The 24,461-nt window shown below is 33.6% G+C and overlaps 1 protein-coding gene across 16 annotated transcripts in view; it reads right to left on the bottom strand.

Annotated features, from left to right (window-relative positions):
• The window catches only part of CDH18 (cadherin 18), a 491,833-nt gene that overhangs the window by 60,258 nt on the left and 407,114 nt on the right, over positions 1 to 24,461 (bottom strand). For all 16 annotated transcript variants that reach the window (XM_074545340.1, XM_074545332.1, XM_074545380.1 and 13 more), the window contains one exon: positions 6,245 to 6,412. In XM_074545340.1, the coding sequence (XP_074401441.1) occupies positions 6,245 to 6,412 (168 nt within the window). The remainder of the gene's footprint in view (positions 1 to 6,244; positions 6,413 to 24,461) is intronic.

Below are 24,461 nucleotides of genomic sequence, written 5' to 3'. Positions count from 1 at the left end.
TCAATAAAGTGAATTAACACTCCATAGTACTGTTATGAGTAAAGTTGATGCATCTAGGTGGTGCTAAAACTCAGTATGTAGACCACATATTTATTACAAGTATTTAATCTGACTTTTACATAAATATATTTTTCCCCCATCAAACTTCCTGGAATATTTAAATTCCATAAACAATTCTGTTGCCAAATTTTATTGTCATTAATTTTCATTAAAGGAGACTTTACTATAAGATATTCAATACTCTTGAAAAGCATCATATTTAGTTAATTACATTTTATAGAAAAAAAAACTGATTACAGAAATCACATTTATTCTGCTCAGGAAAGAGAACATAATGAGATTTCCTATGTGATCAAATGCCATTAAATAACTCATGTCAGATTTTAGTGACATATGAAATAATTTGGTAGCTTTAACTTCAAATATTGTGCAAATATCACAGCATACCATTCTTCTCACAAAAATAAGAAGGAAAAAGAAAATTAAACAAATCACTTTAGATAACATTTTCCAGTCTATGGAAGCATACACTCATTTCTGTACATATACTTTTATTTCATATATCTTAACTCCCTTTTGAACCCAATGAACACATCTCAAGTAATGCATTTCTCATATTTCCAAGGCATCCCATAGATGAATGATTGATGCTAGCACATTAAAAAGATATAGTATCTCTTACAAAGAGAGAAATTTTAAAAAATCACTTAGCAAGGCTCGTCTATTTTACCACTCCCTAAAACAGCTTGTTGTCATTGTGTAGCAGTCTTGCTAAGCAGGTGATTTTAAATACTTCTAGAAAGTCAAGCCCAAATATACTTCTCTGTTTAAAATTAACACCAGGTAATATAGGCACACAGTGGCAGCTTACCCCAGTTACCTTTGCTTCTGGTTATCACAATCAGGAGGAAGTTTCTGAAAACTGACAGAAAAAAAACCTGATACCTGCACCTCATTCTGTTTCTAATGTAACACTTTAGCTACTTAAAAAAAAAAAAAAAGTCAGAGGCTTTGGGATGATTCCCTGTAAAGTCAGAAAATCAGTATACTGAACACCAACTGTACTCACAAAGGAAGTGTCACTCACTAGGCATCTACTTTGAAACCTGAGCACTGACTTTGAAACCTCAATCAATTCAACATATATCTACCTTTAAAAAGATGCGAGAAGAAAAATACTTTTCAGCATCACAATTACGTTGTGCATCAAAATGTAAAGGTCACACAAACGAGAAGTGATAAGCATCAAATAAGGAAAATATATTTGTCTAATTATAATGAAAAAATCTTAATATATAAGCAACGTTTAAAAGTAGAACAATTTCTTCCTGATACTCACTGGATACTGGATCACTGCTGGACTCATCCACGTATAGAATCATAGACCATAGAATGGTTTTGGTTGTAAGGCAGCTTAAAGACAATCTGTTTTTAACTCTTCTACAATGGACAGGGACAGCTGGGTGCTCAGAGCCCCATCCAACCTGGCCTTGAACACTTCTGGTTATGGGACATCCAAAGCTTTTCTGGGCAACCTGGTCCAGTGCCTTCTGATATCTAGTCTAAACTTCCTCTCTTTCCCTTTCAAAAATGCCCCCCCTTCTGATATCATTACCTGCCTATGTAAAAAGTTACTCTCCATCTTTTTTCTAAGTCCTTCCTATGTAGTGGAAGGCTGCAGCAAGGTTTCTCTGGAGCCTTCTCTTTTCCAGGCTGACAACCTGAGCTCTTTCAGGTTGTCTTCACCAGTGAGGTGTTCCAGACCTCTCTTCACCTTCATGGCCCTCCTCTGGACCACTCTAGCAGGTAGACATCTTTCTTGTACTGAGGACTCCAGATCTGGACACAGCACTTCAAGTGGGGCTCCACAAGGGCAGAGCAGAGAGGGACAATCACCTCCCTTGATGTGCTGGGTGCAAGTCTTTCGATGTAGCCAAGGATGTACCTGGCTTTCTAGGCTGCAAGTGCCCATCGACTGCTCATGTCCAACATTTCACCCACCAGAATCTCCAAGTTCTTCCCCTCAGGGGTGCTCTCACTGAGTTCTTCTACTCTGTTTTCATGCCTGGGATTGCCCTGACCCAGGTGCAGACCTTCCACTTGGACTTCTTGAGTTGCATTAGGTTCATATGTTCCCACTTCTCAAGCCCATAAATGGAACAATGAACAGGATCTTGATTATGTAAAAATTATATTTTATATCTTTTATATAAAATTTATATTTTATATTTATTATATAAAAATTATATTATACTGGTTATGCAAAAATTATAATTTAAAGAGGTACAGTTGATCAGATGTCAGCCATCTTATGAGAAATCAGTTATTGTGTCCTTATTTAATATCTGAGTTACTGGGGACACAAAACTTTTGCAATCCTTTTAACTCAATACTTTTCAGTAATTTTTAATCCTTGTCCAATATCAGGCAAATCTAGTAGAAGTGCAGAGACCCAAAACTCATTATGATTCTCAAAGCCTCTTAGCAGATACTGCGTTAAAAAAGGAGAAAAACCTGCTAAAAACAATCAGAGAAAATTTTGCTTTCCTCAACACATTGGGCAGGAGCCAAGCTGTAAAAGAGAAGGCAGATAGCCATGGACTTGTCACCAGGTAGGGCAGGACAGGCTGCAGCACATGGCAGTGGGGAGTGAGAGGATGCTGACTTTTCGTGACAGGAAATCATGACATTTCTCACAACAGGAAATAATGAGAACTAGATTTATTACATGGAGCCGAAGGCACAGAAATGACCACACTGGAGTATGACTTTCAAAAGAAAATAAGTAGCAGATACTTTTACACCAAGTTAACTAATGAGTTATATTAACAAGGCCAGATAGTGGATACCTTACTAGCACTGAATAATGTCTCCTTCTAGGATGTGAGTTTACTTTTTCAGAACTAACAGGAGCGTCTTCATATCACATTCCTATTTAAACATGATTGTGCACTTTTCATACAATGATATGGTAAAAAGACAGGCCAAACTAATTATGTATATATATGCATAATTAGTTTGTTTACTATTGTCATGAAACTAATTTTATGAAATGTTATGTTTACTATTGCCATGAAACTGTCAAGCCTCAAAAATCAAGCTTTATAAAAATTGTTTTAAGTCATGAGTTGCATTTAAATTCTGCTTTATCCTAAGGAACTGAGTTATTTGTAACAAAAACCAAAACCTACAAATTAGAGTGTAGACACAGCATTTAGATCTTCTACACACTGGCCAGAATGTAAACATTAGCACTTGATGTACAAAGAATGTCAATAGAAGCCTTTGCTTAGCGTGATGCTATCAGAATCTCTTCATATTGAACAAAACACAGATAACTTATTCATATTAAGCAACACCAGAGAGAATTGTTGAAAGAAAATATACAGAATATTCTGATGTAGCTCAAGGCTGATAACAGTGCTATTGGAAGATGGAATATCTTCTACCAAATTAGGAAATAAATTTATGGCAATGATATTAGAGCCCTCAGTCATCAACCACACAGATCCATCAGTGATGAAATTAACAAGAAGTGAGAGATGCAAAAATCTTCCTATGCAGAGCACTGTCTGTCAGCTTACATGGAATAGATAGTCCATTTATTATTTAACTCTCAAAAGAAAGGAAATTTTTGATGATATAAGAAAAAAACCCCAATATTATACAAGAGGCGCAGGAAGTAATTGATAAGCAAAAAATATGTGAGGTTTCAGACTATTCTCCTGCTGAATTCACATTCCCCTTCCTACTTTTGAGACATACTACTGTTTTGCAATCAGAATTTTTCAGGTGTGTTTCCTATACCAGAAATCAGACTGATAAAATTATCCAGTCCTGTTTCATATTATTCTTGCAAGATTATTTTCATAAATGGGAAAACTATTGCTCTTCTGTTAGGACTTTCTTTGAAAGAAAGTCTGGTCTTTAAGAATGAATGCAGAGAAAAACAATAAACCCTTTCAAGCAGATATATTTATAACCTTTATTTCTAAGTTTTAATTAGGGATTTAAAGTGTTTCTTTAAGGGGAAAATTCCTGCATATCTTACTGCTGCTGCATGTCTAATGAACACTGATCTACTAAAGCCAGAAAAGTATATCTTTTCAATATATACAACAAAGTATTTTTGTAAATAAAACAAATAATAACAGCATCAATCAGATGTACTTCCCAGCACGTTCTCGAGTAAGGTACTCATACAGTTAGAATCAGATTCAAAACTCACAAGTATGGTAACGGAGAAAAGGAAACTAACCAAAAGAAAGTCTGTGGTTTAGCTGAGGCTCAGCCTGTCCCAAGGGTTATACACTCGATTTAGCCAGTTTTGGTTAGCACTTCCCTGGAATTCAATTCTGAATGTGACAAGCCTCAGTAAGTCTCATTTAGCATTCCGTCTAATAAGGAAATTGAAGAGAAATTTAACTGAAAATCATGGCACACAAAGGAAACAGAGGAAAAAATAAGCAAAGAAGTTATTTATTTTAGAGTAAGACTCATGTATATAGTTCATGATGGTAAAATGGCCTTTTTAAGATCAACTGGATTTTTATTCTTTATTATTAACATGTAGCTACTGCTCATTGCAAGGGGTGTTCTTGAAAAGAAGTAAAGAAATAATGGCACTCATAACTGTGCATAGGAATCTTCTGTAAGGAAAGAAAGCAATGTTTGTATTCTACAAGAATTGTTTTAGAAATAATATTTTATCTTAAAAAGCATAAATATTAAAATACAATTTAATTCTGCCTGAATAAATTTTCGTTAAATCTGAAATGTTTTGTCATTTTCAACTATATTAAAATCCTTTAGAATGTAAAAATTGTTACATGAACATTTTGTATTTCTTTGATTTCTGAAAAAATAATAATACAGATAAATAGACATGGCAATGTACATTTCTGCCTGCCAATGAATTTGCCATCTAAGTCCTTCCATTCAAAATAAAAGAAGCCAGTTCTTGAAACCTAATAGATAGGGATCCATTCCTGCATCCATTGAGTTTGCAGAAAACTTAGGACATTCTTTCTTTTTAATTCAGCTCTTGTTCAAAGATAAGCTCTTCCTTTTGCCTTTCCAATAATTAGGAAGTATTAAATATAATGACGAATGCAATGAAGAATTTGTGGAACATAATATCAAAAATATTTTACTTAAGGGTATATTTCAAAAGCTTTATGTTTTCAAGTCTTTGTGAGGCACAGAGAAGATGATAATTTCTGCAACGCTTCTAATAAGCCTACTTGCTGTTTGGCCAGATTTTATACAATGTGTATTGCCAGAGAGCTTTGTTTGTCCTTGGAGCCTTGTGATCTCTACTATTGTTTGTAAATCTTTTAATTCAAACAGCTTAAAGCACTTCCTTGTGGACGTGCCTTGACCTACCAGCCCATTATGTTCTACAACAGCTCATGCAACGTCTGAGACCAGATTACAACATTCTCGTTGGCCTTGAGCCAATATGCAGAGAGAAAGCATTTATGTTACAGAAGATTTTTACATAAATTGTCGACTGAATTCAGAATTCCTACAAGATCCCAGCTACTGTGCCAGATCAATGTGTATCCAATGAGCCAAATAGAAATTAACTTCCTATTAGTGGCCACATTAGGATATTCTATTCTGGCACTTATTCTTCATATATTCATGTGATAATATTGTTTGAAACCAATATTAGCAACTCATTTAACTATGATAAAGTCAGGCTCCACCATTGCTTAACTATTATGAGAAACATCTTAGATTTTGACCATTTTAAATGTAATAATTGACCTTAAAAATTTTGTTTGGTATAGAGAAAGCAGAAGAAAAAAATTTTGATAGATACATATGGAAGCAGCCAAAGGCATCTTAAATATTTTAATCAATTGCCTTTTGCTGTTATCTACCATAGGAACATCCCAATTACCTCATGGGATCAAAATCACACATTTATTGAAATATGCATTTAACAGGGGCTGGAGAATGACTCTCATATGAGAACAGTATACATTTGTAACCCATGTCAATATTATTCAGCGGTTAGACTGAAAGAAATCTTTACTAGTTTCAGTATTTTAGCTATGCCATCTCTGTGTTTTATCTGGAAATGCTGGAAAATTAAAAAATATTGGTGAATCCAAATGCTTTCCAAGCTGTCTTTTTGCCATGAATTTGACTACTAACTGGATTTCACTAATAGCTTCTTACTTCACTGAAAATCAACATGATTTTCAAATCAGTTATATGTTGAAATTGTACATACTCTGAGGAAACCTGGGTGGATTGTCGTTGACATCTGTGAGTGTGATATTTACAGTTGTTGACCCTGACAGCCCTCCGACCTGCCCAGCCATATCTTTGGCTTGAATGACAACGGAATAATGCTCTCTGGCTTCCCTGTCCATATTGTGCAAGGCAGTCCTGATGACCCCTGTGAGGGAAAGAAAACAAACAAACAAACAAAACATCAGAATTAGCTTGTTCAAGCAGGGGCAAAGGCTGGACATAACTTTTCTTTAAAGGAAAGGTGGAGCTAAATGTTTAGTTGTTTGTGTCATATATACACGTTTATAAAACACAGCTCCAGATGCCTCTAGACAACATCTGCTGCATAATATGATAAAATTGAAACAGTATTTACTAAATCAATTATTATATTACTAAATAATTAATATAACTTATAAAGTTCCTGATCCAAAGTTACATTGCCAAAATAAGAGTGTTTTCTCATATAACTCTTCAAATAGCTACTTAAGAGAAAAAAAAAATTAATTGGAACTCTTACCCCAAGGAATAAGACACAAGGTGTTTTCTAACAAAAGTTAATTTCTTAATTAATATATCACGTATCTCTTAAAACTATCCAAAAGCTAGATTTTCCTATTTGACAAATCTCAAAAAAAAGTATTTTTTCATTTTGGTACATGACAATAATGTAGATTTTTTTTAATGTTTGGCTTCATTAATAATTGTAAAGTAAAAGATAATATTTTTATTGTTATTACTATGTTAGAGAGAGAAAACCAAAATGGAATGATCCTAAAGTTGCATTATTTTTTATCCATTATCATCAGAATTGCTTTTCACATTTAGTTACCCATACATGTAGAAGCAAAGATTAAAATAAAAGTAGGGAAAGACAACTTGATGGGCGCAGCTTCAATTAGGAGACATTTTCCACCTGTGATGATATCTGTAAATTAAACCTGGCTAATTTCTTTGATCACAGACTGACAGAAAAGTCATGGAATTCAGTAAAGAGAAAGGTAGGAAACTACTGCATTCTGTGGACAGACCAGCTGGGAGGAAGCTTTTCAGAAAAGAATGTGGTGTGGTTCTCAGGTTGAACATGAGCCAGTGATGTGTCCTTGCAGCAAACAAGGCCAGCATTTTGAAATGCACTGTCAGCCAGTCAAAGGAGGGGATTCTTCCCCTCTGCTCATCAAATCTGGAGTGCTGGGTGCAGTTCTGAGCACACCAGTGCATAAAAGATAGTAATAGACTGGAGTGAGTTTCATAGAAATAAATAAAGATGTAAAATGCCCAATTTATTAACATTACATTTTTATAGAGGTAAAATTTTAGCATAACTTCCATTGAACTCTGAAAGTGAACTCTTGCTTGCAATAAGGATATAGCATAACACCATCAGATGTTGCTTCTGGGTAAATTTTAATCATATAATAATTACTAATGCAAAGAATCATAAGTAGAGCCTTACTCTTCAGGAGAACTTTATGTACAGCACAATTCTCAAGCTTTTTTGACTCCCACAGTTTCAGATCATGTAAAAAAGTATTTTCCAGAGCATTATCTTTCTTGTATTTTAAAATTACATTCTTTGCATTTCTTCAATAAAACCATTTAAACATTACTACATACAAAATGGAAAATTTCATGTAGCTTATACCGTTGTGTCCATTAATTTCTGAAAGCAAATCACACAAAAACAAGGAGATCTGTGCACAAAGAATTGCTTTAAGCATCCACGAAGTTTTAGAATTATTTTAACACAGTTTTGCACTGTAAGTTACTTTCCATCAGAAGTGTAGATTGGGACAAGCTGGCTAAAAATAGTATACAAGTCTGGTTTAGTTCATCAGTGTTTTTTTCCTCAAAATGATACCACTTGAGACAGATATTTTTTTCAGAAATTGCAACATGATATATTGAAAATAACCACAACTTATACACATTATAAATTCAGAAAAGCAAATTTGCAGAGTCATTTAGATAAAAGGAACTGCTATAATTTAAATATGCATTTTCATAAAAATAAATATGGTTTACAAAATCTGGTACTACTGTTCTGAAAATATATTTTACTGAAAAATAGGAATATGGGAATGTCTTAGAACTGAGAATGTCCTGCTTTGACTTTTCAAATGAATTGTTTTCGTTTTTTATATTGAAACCAAACATATCATGCTTATTCATATGCATGTAAGAAATATGGGATTTTTAAAACAACCTTCCATTTCAACTTGTAACAGATCAAATGTAACATAGTAGAACATTCCTTCTGCGTTATCCTCCCTAGTACTAGCCACTTTCACTTTAAAATTAATTTAAACAAACAAAGATTACCCTGATTTATGGTTACTTTTCTTTGTTTGCTTCAAAGGGGTATGACACTTAATCAAGGCTTGTAGATAGTTAATTAGGATTGTGGATGACTAATCATGACTAATCATTTCATCTCTCTCACTTGCAGAAGATTCCTCTTCTCTGAAAACTGAGAAAATTAAATTGGGCCGGCTTTTAGTTTCCAAACCTTGTATGCAAAGTTTAGAGTAGGAAAACTAGTTTTAAAGTTGTGATGAGCTGCAGGCAGGGGGTGAGAGAAGATTTAGTTTCCTCTTTTTCCTGGGTTTCAGATCCATTTATACATCCTGAAATTGTATCATCAGTATAAGGTATGTAACTAATGTGAGGACTCTAATGCTCTGTCCTTGTCACCAGCAGCTCCAACAGCTTCTGTCAGTGCAGCACTAAAATCATGCATAATCTCAAGTTTCACTATTGATCCCAAAATGTGTAAGGAGAACTTAGTTGCCTTTTCCACTAAGATAAAATTAAGTGATCTAGGAGGTTTTTTTTAAAGCAGGAATTGCTCCTAAGTATCTTCTGTATGCTTGGCAAGGGTTGGTGTACATCCCACAAGAAGACAGGAAGTTAATCTTAAGAAAGATATTTTCCTGACTAAAACATTTACCAAAAAAACTGAAAAAGAAAGCTGTCACAGGTTTTTTAAATTTAAACACAATCTTAATTTTGCCTCTTTTTTTTTTAGGCAGCACTGTGACCCTGTTAACCAAGTACTTCTCAGCTATGCCTTCAGTATTTATCCATCTTTGGTAGGAAAGGAAAAAAAAAATTAAAAAACCCAAGATATAGACGTCACTACAGGTACAACCCATACTATTTCTGGTATTAAGTAAAGAATTTCTACAGAAGTTTGACTGCTATGTTAAAAATCAAATACAACATATGGAAGGGTCAATCTATTGGAATGGAGCTGGGACAAACACACAGGTTTGGACTTCTGTCCTCACAAATACTCATACCTATTTCCATCTTAAAATTATGAGAGATGGTTTTTTTCCCACATGAAAGGCTCTCCCAAAAAACCACATTTTCTTCTAACTTCTTTTATAAGTTTATTTGCCTCTAAAGCACACCAGTTTTGCTAGGGTTTTTTAATTTTAATATTTTTTTTTTGTTTGTGTGTGACAATTTCAAGAGTTTTGGAAAGCACTTTTTCCAATTTGAATTTATCTTTCTTGACCATGTATGATGGGAAACCTACTTACTTTCCAATTAAGATTTTAATACCATCTTTTTTAATTTCAACATTTTTATTTTGATATGGAATACATTACATTGATGATTGATCTTTAATTGACTAATAAACCCATGTCTTCCCCAGTGACATTTCCAAATGAATGAGACCAGAATTACTGTAGAACCACAGAATCTCTTATGTGAATAGGACCAATAAGGATCAAGTCCTACCCCCTATTACTCACAGGAATAACTAAAATGAAACAATATGTCTTGTAAATACTTTTACTATCTAATGCTGTTAAACTTGATTATGCTTTTCTTGCTCTTGCCCATAACCACATAAGCCTCCTTCTCAGTACTGACAGTTCTTCACAACCTATTGAAGTTAAAAAATTTCTTCATGATGGTCCTGTATTTATCCTCAAAGTATCAGATAAAACTGACAAAAAAGAACTCTGAGATGAAATATTGATATATCTACTATTGTGGATAGCTCCTTTCCTTTCCTTTCCTTTTCCCCAACACCCCTGGATTTCAGAAAGCCCTGAAAGTGACTTCATTTTTGGCAAGTTTTACTTCCATCTCAGGCTCTCTGAATTTATTCTTATTACTGAATGGCAGTAAATACCTTTCCTTTTATACAAAATTTTCTTAAAGATACTTATATGCTCTGCAGCATCTGACAATGTGTTATGTTGTCTTTCTTAGCATTCTATGAAGAACCATTTAACTTACATAAAAGAAAAGCTACAACAGAAGGATCCACTGCAACTGAGACTGCAAAAATCAAGACTTTTTTAATTCAAGTGCAGACAAATACTAAGAAAATATCTGCCACAGCCAGGTGCATAGCTATGCATTTACTGAAGTATTTTAATATGTACTTACCCATAAGTCTGGTACACTTTAAAGAATTTATCTTATTACTTACACAAAATAAGAACTCATTTACATTCAGTAACGACCTCAGAATTTTAGTCATCTTTATTTTACAGCCTACTTCTGCATGATGTCTGAATTGCTCCAGATAAAACATGGTCTATTTTAATATTTTGAGCTCAGAGGTTTTCTATGTAGTGGGGAAAACAAAAAGAAAACAGTCACACAACTCCACTTTAATGGCAAACTGTGTTTTGTCATGGGGAAGTAAGTATTTTTTTTGATTGGAAAATTTTCATTCTGTTGTTGAAACATGAGCATGGTCAGTAGATATTTGAGGAAGGGCCAGTAAGTCACATTTGATTCCCCATTTTTTAGTTTCTTATATATCTGTCTTGCCATGGTCATAGACAATTATGATTCAAATGCAATTCCAAATATCTACTTAATAGCCAACTAAATGTGGGAGTTTACAATTTACTGAGGGATTTGAAGTATTGTAGATGGTAATTTTATTAACATTATTCTTTCTTTTGGAATAAAAGCACTATTTTTATCACTGCTTTTTCTAGGGTATGAATTTAGCCTATTTTATTGTAACTTAATATTCTGAACATCTTGTATGTATTAAAACACATTTCAAATTCTAATGTAATTCTACCTTGAAAGAGAAACCAATTTTTTTCATTTTAAGACAGATATTGAAAAAGTCAGAAAATACATTTTTTTCTTAAAATTTCAAAATAAAATTAAAATTTAGAACTCTCAATAGACATTGACTTGAATTTGTAATTTACTTCAAAATATAACTGTAAACAGAAATCTGCAATATAAAGCTTATGGTTTTAATCCACATTCTGAATTCTTCTATAACAAAGATGTTTTTTAATCCAGCCCTTTGACTCAGATCTGCTTTATATAACTAACATTTTGTTCCTTTACAAAGACGTACCTACACACTTCATGGACGAAAGTCACGGCACTATAGAAATGACAATTATTGGTCAATTTTCTTCTCGGGTCATGACTATAGTACTGAAAGACTTCCTTAAAGAAAATTAACATTGAAATGAAATACATGAATCCAACCTTTAAGGAGAACTGATAAAAAAAATAAAAAAGTACTGAAAAATAAGAATACTTCAAAAGGAAAATAATAAATATTTTAAAGAAATAGGCTAGAGTAGCATTGATTTGGTATTAAAATAAGGGGTGGGTTGACCAGACTGATTGTACTACAGTGAATACCCCCAAAAGAAAAAAAATCATTTTAAATAACTGTTAGTAAAAATAACCTTCTCTAACATCTTTATGAGTAACGGACAGAAATTAAAAAATAAAAAAGTATTTTGTTGATGCCTCCTAAATTAAGGAATCTGAAGCAATTTTCTCTGAGTGAAAATACACCATTTTATGTGACAATTGCATGGATACCAAATGTAATCCCAGCACCTCTCAGTTTTAGTATTAGAACAATCACAATAATTAAATTAAAATTTTGCTGCCACAACACCTCCAGAAAGAAGAGAATGCATTTCAATGTGCAATATGCAAGTGTTGTAATCAAAGGGATATCTATTACAGAAATAGTCATCCAAAATTTTTGCCAATGGTTGTCTTTTGTTTATTGCTAATCCACACAGAAAGAAGTTGAATAGAATTGGTCTTACACTGAACCCTGTAGAGTCCTGGAGGAATCTCTTTTTTTCATGACAATTCTGTCTTGGTGATAACTTTTTTCCTACCTCCCAGGTAGCCAATTCATAGTCATTTCTTATGTGCCTTGTTGCTACTACTGATTGCTATCTTATTAAATAGAATTGTGTGTGGCATGGCAATTATCTTTTCAATATAACCTGGCATTTCACAAAACAAAGAAATCAGGTTTGTTTAGCATGGCCTATTTTCCAGAAAAACACACGGACAGACATTATCATTATCCCAATCTTTTTAATTGGCTAAATCCTTTCTAATTACTCTGTTTTTCTTTTTTTTCTCTTTGCCTAAATTTGCCAGCCTCAAATTGCAAATTGGTTTTGCTTGGCCTTTCAGAAAACTGACACACATTTAAATTCTGCAAACTTGTTTATCTACTTTACTCTGGGAGAATCTACTACCCTTCCGAGATTTGGAACTGGAAAAAATTATAAATCCCCCATTAATCTAATTCTGTTCCTAAAAAAGCAAACAATTCAGAGTCAAGAAAAGGAAATTCTGCCATGTTTTTTTCATGTGCAGATTCTGCAAAAGAATCTGCAAAAAAGGTTTCATTCCTCAAAAACTATTTATCAATATGCTAAGTCCTGAAAATGTGCAAGTAGTTTCTTTTGGAGTACAAATTGCACACAACTTCCTATGATTTTTCAGACATAGAAATACAGTTAAGCATTCTTTCAAGCAAATTTCCTACCTGAGTGGTTTTGACCTCTTTTTAAATTGTTTTTCCATTTTTGAACAGACGCTTTTTCCAACAAAATTGCTGAAGATGTGGTATGGAGAAGCAGAAGAAAGCGTAAAGACAGACTTAGAATAAAAACATTCATATGTCTTGGTAACCTGGCACTATACATTAATTCTCTGCAGGATTGTGCAAGATTTAATAATTATATTTTCATAGAAAACATCTTAGTGATTTTGCAAAGACTCATGAGTTCTTTGGAATTGGAACCCAAATAATTGGCATTTCTATAGTTCTGAAGAAATGTGGCTGGGAGCCAAAAGGGATAAATGGTCAGATCCTCCACCTGTACCAACACGATGCTCAAACTCTGATGTGTTCCTGCTAATGTAGTAGGCATGTGTCTGGAATAAAGCCTGCAGAAGTATGATGCTACTTCTCTGTTGAAAATGGGTTTTTTTGAGAATTAAATTAAAAATGTACTAAAATAGCAAGAAGAACCTGAACCTCAAGGGACAGGGAACAGAATAATTGCTGAAAGATGGTTACAAGTGATGGCTGATTATATAACAGAATGAAATGTTAGGCCAAGATAGCTGTGGAACCCACCTAGATACAGATATACATGATTAACATTTATCTTAATGCCATTTAGACATTGAGGCAGTCTCCACAACAGTTTACTTCTCAGATATGCAAGCAGAGGAACCAAGCAAATGATATCACTGTGGCGGCAAGGGCAAAGAATGCTGGAAGAGATTACATTACTCATTTGGTGCAATTTCTTCAGATATAACCTTTTTATAGGTGTATTTAATCCTCTGTGAGAAGGAACAACCTAATGACACGTGACCAACAAAGCAATTAGGTAAAAAGGGGGTGCATTCTGTAACCTCTGAACATAGCAGATTGGAATTAGCACATGAGTCTTCTCAAAGAAAATCACAATTGACAAGAAAGAGCTTAAAACAACCTAAAAACTAGCTACTTATATTCACAAACATGGAAATCCTGCTCTCTTAAAATAGAATAGACTGCTGGACTGCTTATATTGAGCATTTCTTCTGTAATGTTACACATCTTCTGGCTTACACAAAGCTATATTTAATCTACAGCTTGAATGAAAATTAGAAAGGAAGATGCAGATGAAGATTAAAGCTGCTAATATTCCAGTAATAATCCAAAGCTCCTTATTACTTCCTTCATAATGAAACAAAATAAAGACGAAGCCACAGCCTTTACTTCATATTTCCCATCTACTATTAGTAAATTAATTTGCTTTAATGCAAATTAAATTTTTTGTCTTTAATAAGTACATAATAGTATATCTAAAAAATTGGAGATAATTAACATAATTGCCCATGATTTCAAATTATATTTTGGCTTTTTTTCAAAGTAGATCACCTTGATAAGAGGTCAAGCAGAGAGACAGTGACTATAAGCATAAATTCCTCCTTTCTAATAGGTTCAAAATAGTGTCAAGCTAATAAAAAAAAAAAAAAAAAACCAAAACAAACTGAATTCAACATACAGTCTTGAAAAGATTCCACATCTGGACTTTTTTCTGTTGAATAATTTGATTACAACTGACGGACGAGGTCAAGACATACAATTCAGATTACCTATTAGTAAGAAAACCTGCTTAGCCAACGCACCAAGCCTTCACACATAGGTTGTGTTCTTTTCTCCCTGTGATGCTCACTCCTCACACACCCACAGAGCATTCTACTGTGTTGCTGTGCCTCACTGGCTTTGCATGATATGTTAAGGACAGCAGGATGGCATCACATATAATTTTTATAACTTAGGGAGCAGCCTTGCTGAGCACTTCAGCATGCTTCTCTGCAGAGTGTGAATGAATTACATTGAGACTGGTGTCAACACACGAATGTGAATAATTTTCCATCTGTCCCAGGTATCTGGATTACAAGGAAAACCATGCACCTAATGTCCTATGACAGTGGCCATGCAAGCTAATACCTTTTCAAAGAAAAACATTAATAAATTCAATAACCAGCAGAATTCCATTAATAAAAAAACCAATTCTTAATTGTGGGAAATGCTAGATTGAATACATCAGAGTGTAAATATGTATATATGATACAGCTGCCTTAAAATATAAGTAATTGGTTCCTTCGAGGTCCTTGAAAGAAAAATTCAATTTTTTTTTCTATATCTATGTAAAAAAGTTATCATAATGTTATCTTGAAAAGCAAAATTAATGACCAAAAAATTTAGAAATTCTTTGAAGCTTCCATATTTGTATAAAAATCCTTATCTATTCACGCAAAAAAAAAAAAAAATTACTTCAAACTCTGCATAAGAGAAAAAATATCTAAGAACTGTACTCTGGATAAACAGAAGGCTGACCAAGGAACCATGGCAGATAACACATAGATATTTTTGAACGCCGAAAATGTGTCTGTGGTAGCCTTAGGTGAACCACAATTTTCAGAATTTTCTTATGGACACAAAAATAATTTTGATATATAAATAAAATTTAAAGGAATCTCATAAAGGATGTGAAACATGTTCACAAATGTTATTTTCTTCCACAGACCTGACATGCACAAAATCTTTGTGTACTAGGTGACATAATAGGTGGCTACTGACTTCTGTAGAGATTCAATCAGGAATTATTGACCTGAAGTCAGATCGATCTAGTCAGAGAAAAGATAAATCTCTACCTGGAAGTGCAATAAAACTTACAATTGGCTGAAAACAGCAGTCTTTGTTGTTCATTTGTTACAGTACACCGCTATCAAGAAAATGATTACTGGATTACTGAATTACTGGTGTAACTCGTCAAAAAGAGGTGCTGTCACACTACTCTCACAATAAGTTAAAAAATTTCACAATAAGGTCTCACAGAACATAAAATATTACACAAATCAATTTTATACAGCTGTTTCTGTTTCTAATTTGAGTCAATTCATTATTCAAGAAAGTGCTCAACTTCTGCTGTACATATTAGTATTGAACATCTCTTGAAACAACCATTGTCTGCCTTTGAAATTATTCTGAATTTAGAAAAATCAGAAAATTGTAAATACTAGCTCTGACTGAAAAACTCTTAATGGAGCAAGACTTACTTAGGAATAGCTCTGCATATATTTTGTTATTTGTCCTGGAAAAGTCATGACTTTGTCACCCAGACTGAGAAAAGTTATACAACTTTATGAATCCAATCACAAGTACTATAATTTCAAGCACCATATATTGCAAACTTCCAGGCTGGGTTCGGTAAAAAATAGGCAAGGAAAAAAAATCTTCTTTCCTTTCCTTGTTCCTACTTACCATTCTCATTTAAATTTTCTAAAAAATGCACCAGTCTTTGTTTTGTACCTTCAGGCTTAATTTTCTCTATGAGAAAAGAACAAAACGTACAAACTTAAGACTCAACTTACTTGCTCAGTCATCAATAAGCTCAATAAACAAAATGCAAGAAAACAGATCAGTAGCAGTGTCAGAGAGGTTTCTTCCTCCCTTGGGGTTCTATGCTGTGAAATTTCTTGCCTTCTGAGGACCTGGAATAATTTTTAAAAGTGGATCTCCATGTCCTTTCCAAAGCAAATAAAATTTTATTAAATGATTTTAAATTTCTCCATTTCATATAAAAAATTCAGAGTAGGACAACACATATAATAGGCCTACCTTGATTTACAGTTTGGTACAAAAGGTCAGTGATTACTCTAAGTGCAAGTTCTAAATAATGGCATGAAGATTCATTGAAATTTATTCAAATGTACTTGTAAACTAATCACTAAGAAATAAACTTTCAATTACAAAAAGCAAAGCCATATTCCTTAGTGTGCCTGACCTTAAATTAATCTATTACTGCAGTTTTTAAACATAAATGAAAAATAAAAAAAACCCCCAAAACTGATTCCCTACTCTACTAACATTTATGAGGAGTAAGATTATTTTTTAAAGTTCTTGAAGAAGAAGGCTGTTTATTTAATATCAAATAACTCTCTGTTTTTAACTGCCTATTGTCAAGCTAAATTATTATTCCTGGCCCAATTGTTCTTAACACCACTGCACAGGATATATAAAAATACCCCGTTTCTAATTCTATGACAAAATGAAACAGCAGTTCAGAGCAGTATACAAATTTTCATTCTGAATTCTTTCCAGCATTCTTCTTTAAATGAGTGAAGCACAGAGACATTTTTACCCAGTGTTTTCTTTATATATGTCTGTATAAGTCTATCCTCTAAACTGAATCTACTATAATAAGCATTTCTCTGAAGGCGTTGCTCCATTTTCTAAATCCCTAGAATGACCTGAAATAATATAAAACAGCATAAGAAATCTGCATAGATGAGAATAAGATACCTACATATCTGATATGTAATTCAAAAAAATGTATTTCATGTATTAGAATAAAAAGTAAAAATCCAGAGTACCAGGATGAATGGGGAGCCCCAAACAGAGTGGGCAGGAGGTTTTCAACTGCAGATATTGCACCTGTTTTCACCTGCCATGTTTGGAACTGCCAAATACTTTTCCTGTCCATCCTTCTTAAAACCTTCTTAAAGTACACACCCAATGAGGGTGACCAGGATCTCATATTGTCAAGTTTGATAAATCCAGATACTTCATATCAGGGTAATGAAGTTGTGCTGATTGACACCAGGAAAGAATCTTATCTGTTATTTTTAGGCAAAAAAAGCTTCTTAGTACGATTAGGACTAAGTTGTAAATCCAGTCATTTAGCTGATGAGTTTTTGCTCTACAGGTGTTACTGGTGATGGAAGTTCATATCAGGGAAGAGCGTCTTCTATGAGCAAGGTTGTTGTTACAGTTCTGGAGAATCTGGATAATAATTATGTGTTGTTTATAACATAATATTAATAAAATCACAGGCAAAGAACAAAACACCTATTTGAATCAATGTTTTGAGATCAAGAACAGGATACAGAGACAGCAGTATTTGGGCTATTTGCTTCCTCTTAGGAGCAGGCAATTAAATTAAAATCTCCCCACCTCTACTTTCCATCTTACGTTAAACTCGCCAGAGTCTTTTACCATCTTGTCTAACTGGAGAAAGTTCAGTATGCAAGTGAAACACATTATTTGTATATTGATGCTCCAATATACAGCATGCAATAATTACAGAAAGAAGCTTTGTGAGTTGTGTACTTCTACCAATGAAATTGGACAAATTGACAGATTTAGAACTGCATCTTTAGAGAAAATATTTAAGTAAACAAACACTGTGAGTGTGAAATAAAATTCTGACTTCCTAAAACTCAGCTATTTTAAATTCAATCAAATATTGAAAATTAAATAAACCTAAGTCAAGAGACAACTACAGAGAACCATGTATTTCCTAAATCTAGGGCAGTTATTTGCAAAAAATTAGTTGTGGTAACTCAGGAAACTGAAAATTAAAATGGAGCATGAGTACTTTAAGGGATTTCACATTTTTACAGATGTTGTAGATATTTTTCTGCTGCAATTAAGTAGCTCTGCCATTTCTGTAAGAAAACTTCCAATATATAATTGTCCATGATGTGAAAATGGTGCACGGTAGCTGTTTTAGCATGAATAGACATTACCCATTTGTGTCAACAATAATTACTTAATTTTGTTTAGAAAATCTTACACTTATAATTTTTTTTTGCTTTCAAACATTCTCGTGTGTATGGGAAAATCTACAGCTTGACGTCAGAGGATATACTATCCTAATAAATTCTTCTAAATATTTCCAAAGACATAACAAAAAGTTGCATTCTGATTTTCAGGAGACAAAAAAAGTAAACCTTAAACTTATATTTTGACATGCAGAAAATTTTCTCAGGGTGATCCATAACAGTAATACAATATCACAATTCATTTTTTGTGAAACGTGTTACAGAAGTCATTTACAGAAAGATTGAAGAACAGACTTTTAGTACCCTTTTTTAAAGATTTCATTTGTCAAAGGAAAATGATAAACATATCCTCAGGATCTTAAAATAATTTAATGCCCTATATATACATAGTTTGGAAAAGACATTACTATATTTCTCTGCCTGTAACAAATTCCCTTTGTTCAGGACAAGATATTTGAGGCTTCTAAAAGTTTTCTCAGAGCATTACATCTACTATTTTTGTTCTAATTCTGAAAAAATTGAAGCCCTAGCAAGATAATTTTCTTTACACAATAGCAAGATAATATAGATAAGAGGTGCAATTTTCAACTGTAAATGCATTAAGTGGTCATTTGAAAACATGACTTGCAATTAAGTGTACTCACTTGTCTCTGCAAAATTAGCCCTAACCCTGGACAATGAAATTTCAAATAATTTTCTTCATCTTTAGATTCTTGTATGCATAAAACTGATTTGCAGAAGAATAAAAAAGCTTCATTCTTTCTGTAAAGAAGACAGCAATTAGATTAGGGAGAAAGAGAGGTTTGATCATTTATTGTGTTCTGGCTAATACTGCTGCTTGTAAACTACTGAAAATTTATGACTGCCTAAGTGATATTGACCAAATAGCAGAACATTTAGGGCCAAAGTTCCAGCAGTCCAATGTTGGTCTATTATTTGTCAGACAGTTCATCTTCCCTATCAGTGACAGGTGACAATCAAAACCAGGACCCACCATGTCCAGGGAAATGAATGCATGTCCACGACAAACCCAGTGATTCACAGACCAGTAAATGAACAGACTACTTAGGCACTCACTTCCAATTTTTATGTGCAATACATATCATTATGCATAGCAAATATTTAGGGATGATTAGCAAGCAGTCCAGGCCAGCTGGCTCCAGAGCAGCACCTCTGACCTGTAGCAATACTCCCTTTATATTTTCAAGTTTTTGAAAGGTGCTGCTCAGACTATGACTGTTGCATATTGTATGTATATAATTCAAACACAGATGACCATTTCATTTTGGTTTCAGGAAAAATGCTGTACTTGGATGTCCAGAGACACACAGTATCTTCCCTTGCACACTCTATGGTTGCAGCTATGTGCCTTTTACAAGTTCTCACTATTTATTTGAGTTTTACAAATCCAGCACATAAGGAACCTTTTTTGAAGTCATTGCAGTTCCACATAGGTTTTTTTAAATACATTTTTGAAAGCTATTTCTAGCAAAGGACTGAAGATATGTCTGTGTATGACAGTCCTGCATAAACACTATAAATTCTCATAAATCTGTCAAAATGGATTTCTTTTATTTCTTTTCTAAGCTTATTGTTATTACACAGGCATATGAAAAGACTGACTTGTCACACCAGCGATGTATGAATTAAATTCATACTTGATAATGGCACAAAGGATATCTTGATAATTATATATCTGTTTACTGAATTTAGTGAACACTATATTCAAAGGGACATATTGAGCAAACATTAAGAAAATATATGAAGAACTTAATCTTTTCTCATACTTTAAAATGTGTTTTGTTTTTTTTTAAATACCAGCCCTGCAATTATGAAGTCTGAAAGCTACACAATGTTTTTTTGTATTTGTGCCTCATTATTAAGGCTACACTTACTCTGGAGGAAATATGGTCTCTTTTTAGTGGTGCAAAATGGATAACAACAATACAAATATGCTATACAGATATTGTAATGAGCAATACAAACAAAATGATGATGCCTGATGTTCTAAAGGTGCTATGAAAATTCATATGAATTTCCACCAACTTTCAGCGTCCTTCAGCTTTACACTGAACAATTCTTGAGTGTCAATTCAAGTGAGCTTGTTTAGGAACACATCACATTTCAAGAAATCCCCTGAAATATTCTAAACATTTTAGTATAGACTTTTTTCACATAAGAACTCTTATTAAAGTTGTTTAAACACTGCACTACGCCATCAGCTGTGAGTATTTCTGTATTGTTAAAAGGACTGCTTTTTCTTCTTGTTTTACTTTTTTTTTTCCCTGTGTTGTTTTTTGGTTTTTTTTTTTGGTTTTTTTTTTTTGTTTTGTTTTTTTTTTTTTTTTTTTTTTTTGTTTTGTTTTGGGGGTTTTGTTTGTTTGTTTGTTTGCTTCTTGTTTTTTTTTCCTGTGGCTATCTTAGTTTGCACCGTGGTGATGTTCCCAGTTCTCTGTTTATGGACAATAAAATGAGTTTAATACAATAAGCTTCTATGATCAAAGAGAATATTTGCTATAGGATAGAAATGCAAGAGTTGCCAACAACTTATCCAACAAGGACTCAAATAAAAAGGAAGAGAGAAAGAAAATAAAAGAAGGATATTTCATGCTCCTTTCATGCTGTATATGCATGTGTGTGTACCTGCGTAGTGTTCAATCCTTTCCTCCCTCCTTTTGAACTGGGAAAACAAAGGTTATGAAAAGAATACTTTTATCATGTGACAATCTAGCCTCTAATGTTCAGATTTACATAAATTAGGATCTTACACTTTAAACAATGTTGTAAAACTATACTAAAAACTTAGACCAAAAAAAAGAGGCCAATTTCTAGCCAATGTTTCTGTCCATCCTGGGTTTTTTTCCAAGGTACATTCTGTATAACCTGTCCAAAACTTTATCTTTACAGGCTTTAAGAATTCTGTGCATTTTTCCCACCCATACACAGCAAATCTAACTAGCTGATGGTCCCAGTAAAATATATTCCAGTTTAGATTTACTGTTGAGGTACTAAATAGATAATATGCACCTACACAGCCAGTGTCAAACACCCAGGGAGTAAAGAGATCTTCCACTGCAAACTGAGTCTTTAGATGCTCCATGGTTTGGTGCATCCTGAAAGTAAAGAATTTACTGACAATGCACAGAGCAACTGCAGTTTGTATACACGTTAAGTGTCTAATATAGATGAATATATACTTCTGAAAGTACAAGATAGAAACAGGAGACTTCTCCCTCCAATGGGTGAGATTTGTGTTTCTGCCTCCTAGTATATCTGTGTTTTGTTCTTTAACTGCTTTTCCCAGAAATCCATTCAGCCCACTCATTAGTAATGGCTCAGGAGCAAGTAGCCTCTTTCCAGGCTACGTTAATTCTTGCATCTTGAGAGAATATTCATTAGCCTCCTCAATAGCTCTTGGCTGATTTTCTTTTAATATGTTATAGACGTAAAAAAAAAAAGTTTGAATTTTGCATTTTTAATAAAACAGTTACATTTTCCCAGAAAAGAAACCACAAACAAAATAAGTTTCACTTTTCCTCTGAGATGAGAAATAATCATTTTACTGTGAAAATCACTCAGGAAACAATGAAATTATTATAGTCTATAGCATTCCCTTTCCAATATATTTACCAGCCTGAATTAATCTTTAATTTCTACAGGAATACATTCTAAAAGGATACCAATTTAAAGTATTAAATCTTACTTCTGTAAGTGTATCTACCCAAGTATAAAGTAAAACAATCACAGAGAAACAGGACTTCCTCTCCTAAGGAAGGATTAGCTGTGTTTGAACTATTACTGGCACATTTTGATCTAACAGGTTTTAAAGACATCTTTTAAGAAAATTGGCATTTCTTAACAGGCAATGCATTCCAGTGCTTTAAAAATCCCATTGTAATTTTTCCTATTGACTAGCCTTAACATGTCTAGTAAAAGTTACAGTACAAATTCATTATATCTTGTTCTATTTTCCTTGAAACTGAAATTCAGTGAGATACAGATGGGTTAAAACACACATCGCTGACTATAAATATATTTTGTGGGGTTATTTTTTAAATTTTTTATTTTCAATTTTATTAAAACAAGATTCAGAAAGTTAAGTTTAAGATAAATAGCTTGCTAAAAAAATCTATATATAAGCATACTATCATTAAATAGTATTACCCTCTTTTAAAAGTTATTTAATGAGAAGAAAAGCCATTTTTATGTTTTTTTACAGTGTACTATCTATAACTATATTTCACCCCATTCATGGTTATGTTAACTGCCAAGAATTTACTGCACCATACACTACAGTGTCACATACAGCTTTTAAGCAACATTGAAATAATTTTCCAGACCATTAGGTGCATTCCCCACTTAAAAGACTGAGATGCTTATAGTAATGCAGAAATAATTCAAACAAGTACACACAGCTGCAAACCTGTCAAATGGCAAAACACCGGAAGGAAAATGAGTTTTCCTTCATCACTTACAATCCTCTACTTCAATGCAGTGTTTGTGTTTAGTATATGTATTTCTGACCAGCTGGCATAATATTGCTTGACAACAACAGAGTATTTGCAAAGCCTAAAGAATAGAATCAAATTCTGGTTAAATAAACTGACTTCAGAAGGAATTTTGAAGGGAAGTGAAGGAGGCGTCATCACATGTTTCAAGTCTAAATGATATGTTTTCTCTGATTTTGTGGAAAATTGCCAGAGTTGCTATGGAATTGCTTTAAGTTAGTGAAGAACTGAAGAGTCTTTGTGGGAAAAACATGATCTAGGCCCCTTGGTGGTCTCATACTAGGCTCGGACCAGGCCTAACTTTGGAAGGATATCTGGGGTGAAGAAGAGGTCTAAAAGTGCCTCACTGAGGCACTGAGCAGTGCCTCACTGAGGAAGAAGGAATTTGGGGTAAAAAGACAGAGAAGGGGAAAAATAATATTTCTGGTGGATCAGTATGAATTGATGAAATCCATCACTCCCAATCTTCTAAAGGGACAACTTTAGGTGAGCTTTGTCCCTCCAACTGCATTGGAACAGACACAGGAATAATTTTTACAGACATATATATATATATGTAAATATATATATATATATGTATAGTGCTAGTAGATCTGTTACTATATTTTGTCTCAAAACGTATAACACTCTGTAGTTACTGCATTCATCACCAGAAATCCCCGAACTGTCATTCTGTTGCTTCAATAAACTGCAGCATTTTTGAACCTGGATTCTGTAAGTTCTCATTGAACCTGGACAGACCTTTGGCATGAGATTGGCAAACTGCACTATTTGTGAATCTGGGAGTGCACGAGTTCCTATATGCACGAGTTCCTATTGTATACAACCACACCTATAGTGACAAAACTGTGGTATTTGTGAATCTGTGGTTGTGAAAGCTCTGACTGATCTCCAGGAGACTTACAGTACGAGTTTGGCTGTAATCAGAAACTAAGCCCAGCTTCTCACAGCCCCTCTCATCCCTGAGAACCAGCTGAAATGCAAACGTTTTATTTTCCGCTACATTTCTATAGCCTTAATGCAAGATGCATAAGCCATATAGCTATTTTATGTGAATAAATGAATAATAAAGTCAATTAGAAATGAAAATCATTTGTTTCATGCACAATTATGGCTTTGTGCCATTATCTCTATTCATCTCTGCAGTGATTTAAAATGTGAAAAGGAAATGAAATATCTTGACATATACACTTATGAAGAAACAAAGCAGTAGTACTCAACTTTGTGTATGTCCAAAATTATAAGTAGTAAGTATCCCCGAAGGGATAATTCCTCTGAAGCTTTCCCAGAGACAACACTTACTAAAGC

This window comes from Zonotrichia albicollis, chromosome 1 (assembly GCF_047830755.1).
Source record: "Zonotrichia albicollis isolate bZonAlb1 chromosome 1, bZonAlb1.hap1, whole genome shotgun sequence".
In the NCBI taxonomy this organism is placed as follows: Eukaryota; Metazoa; Chordata; class Aves; order Passeriformes; family Passerellidae; genus Zonotrichia; species Zonotrichia albicollis.
Note: the sequence above shows the minus strand (reverse complement) of the source record. Positions and strands in the feature narration are given on the sequence as shown.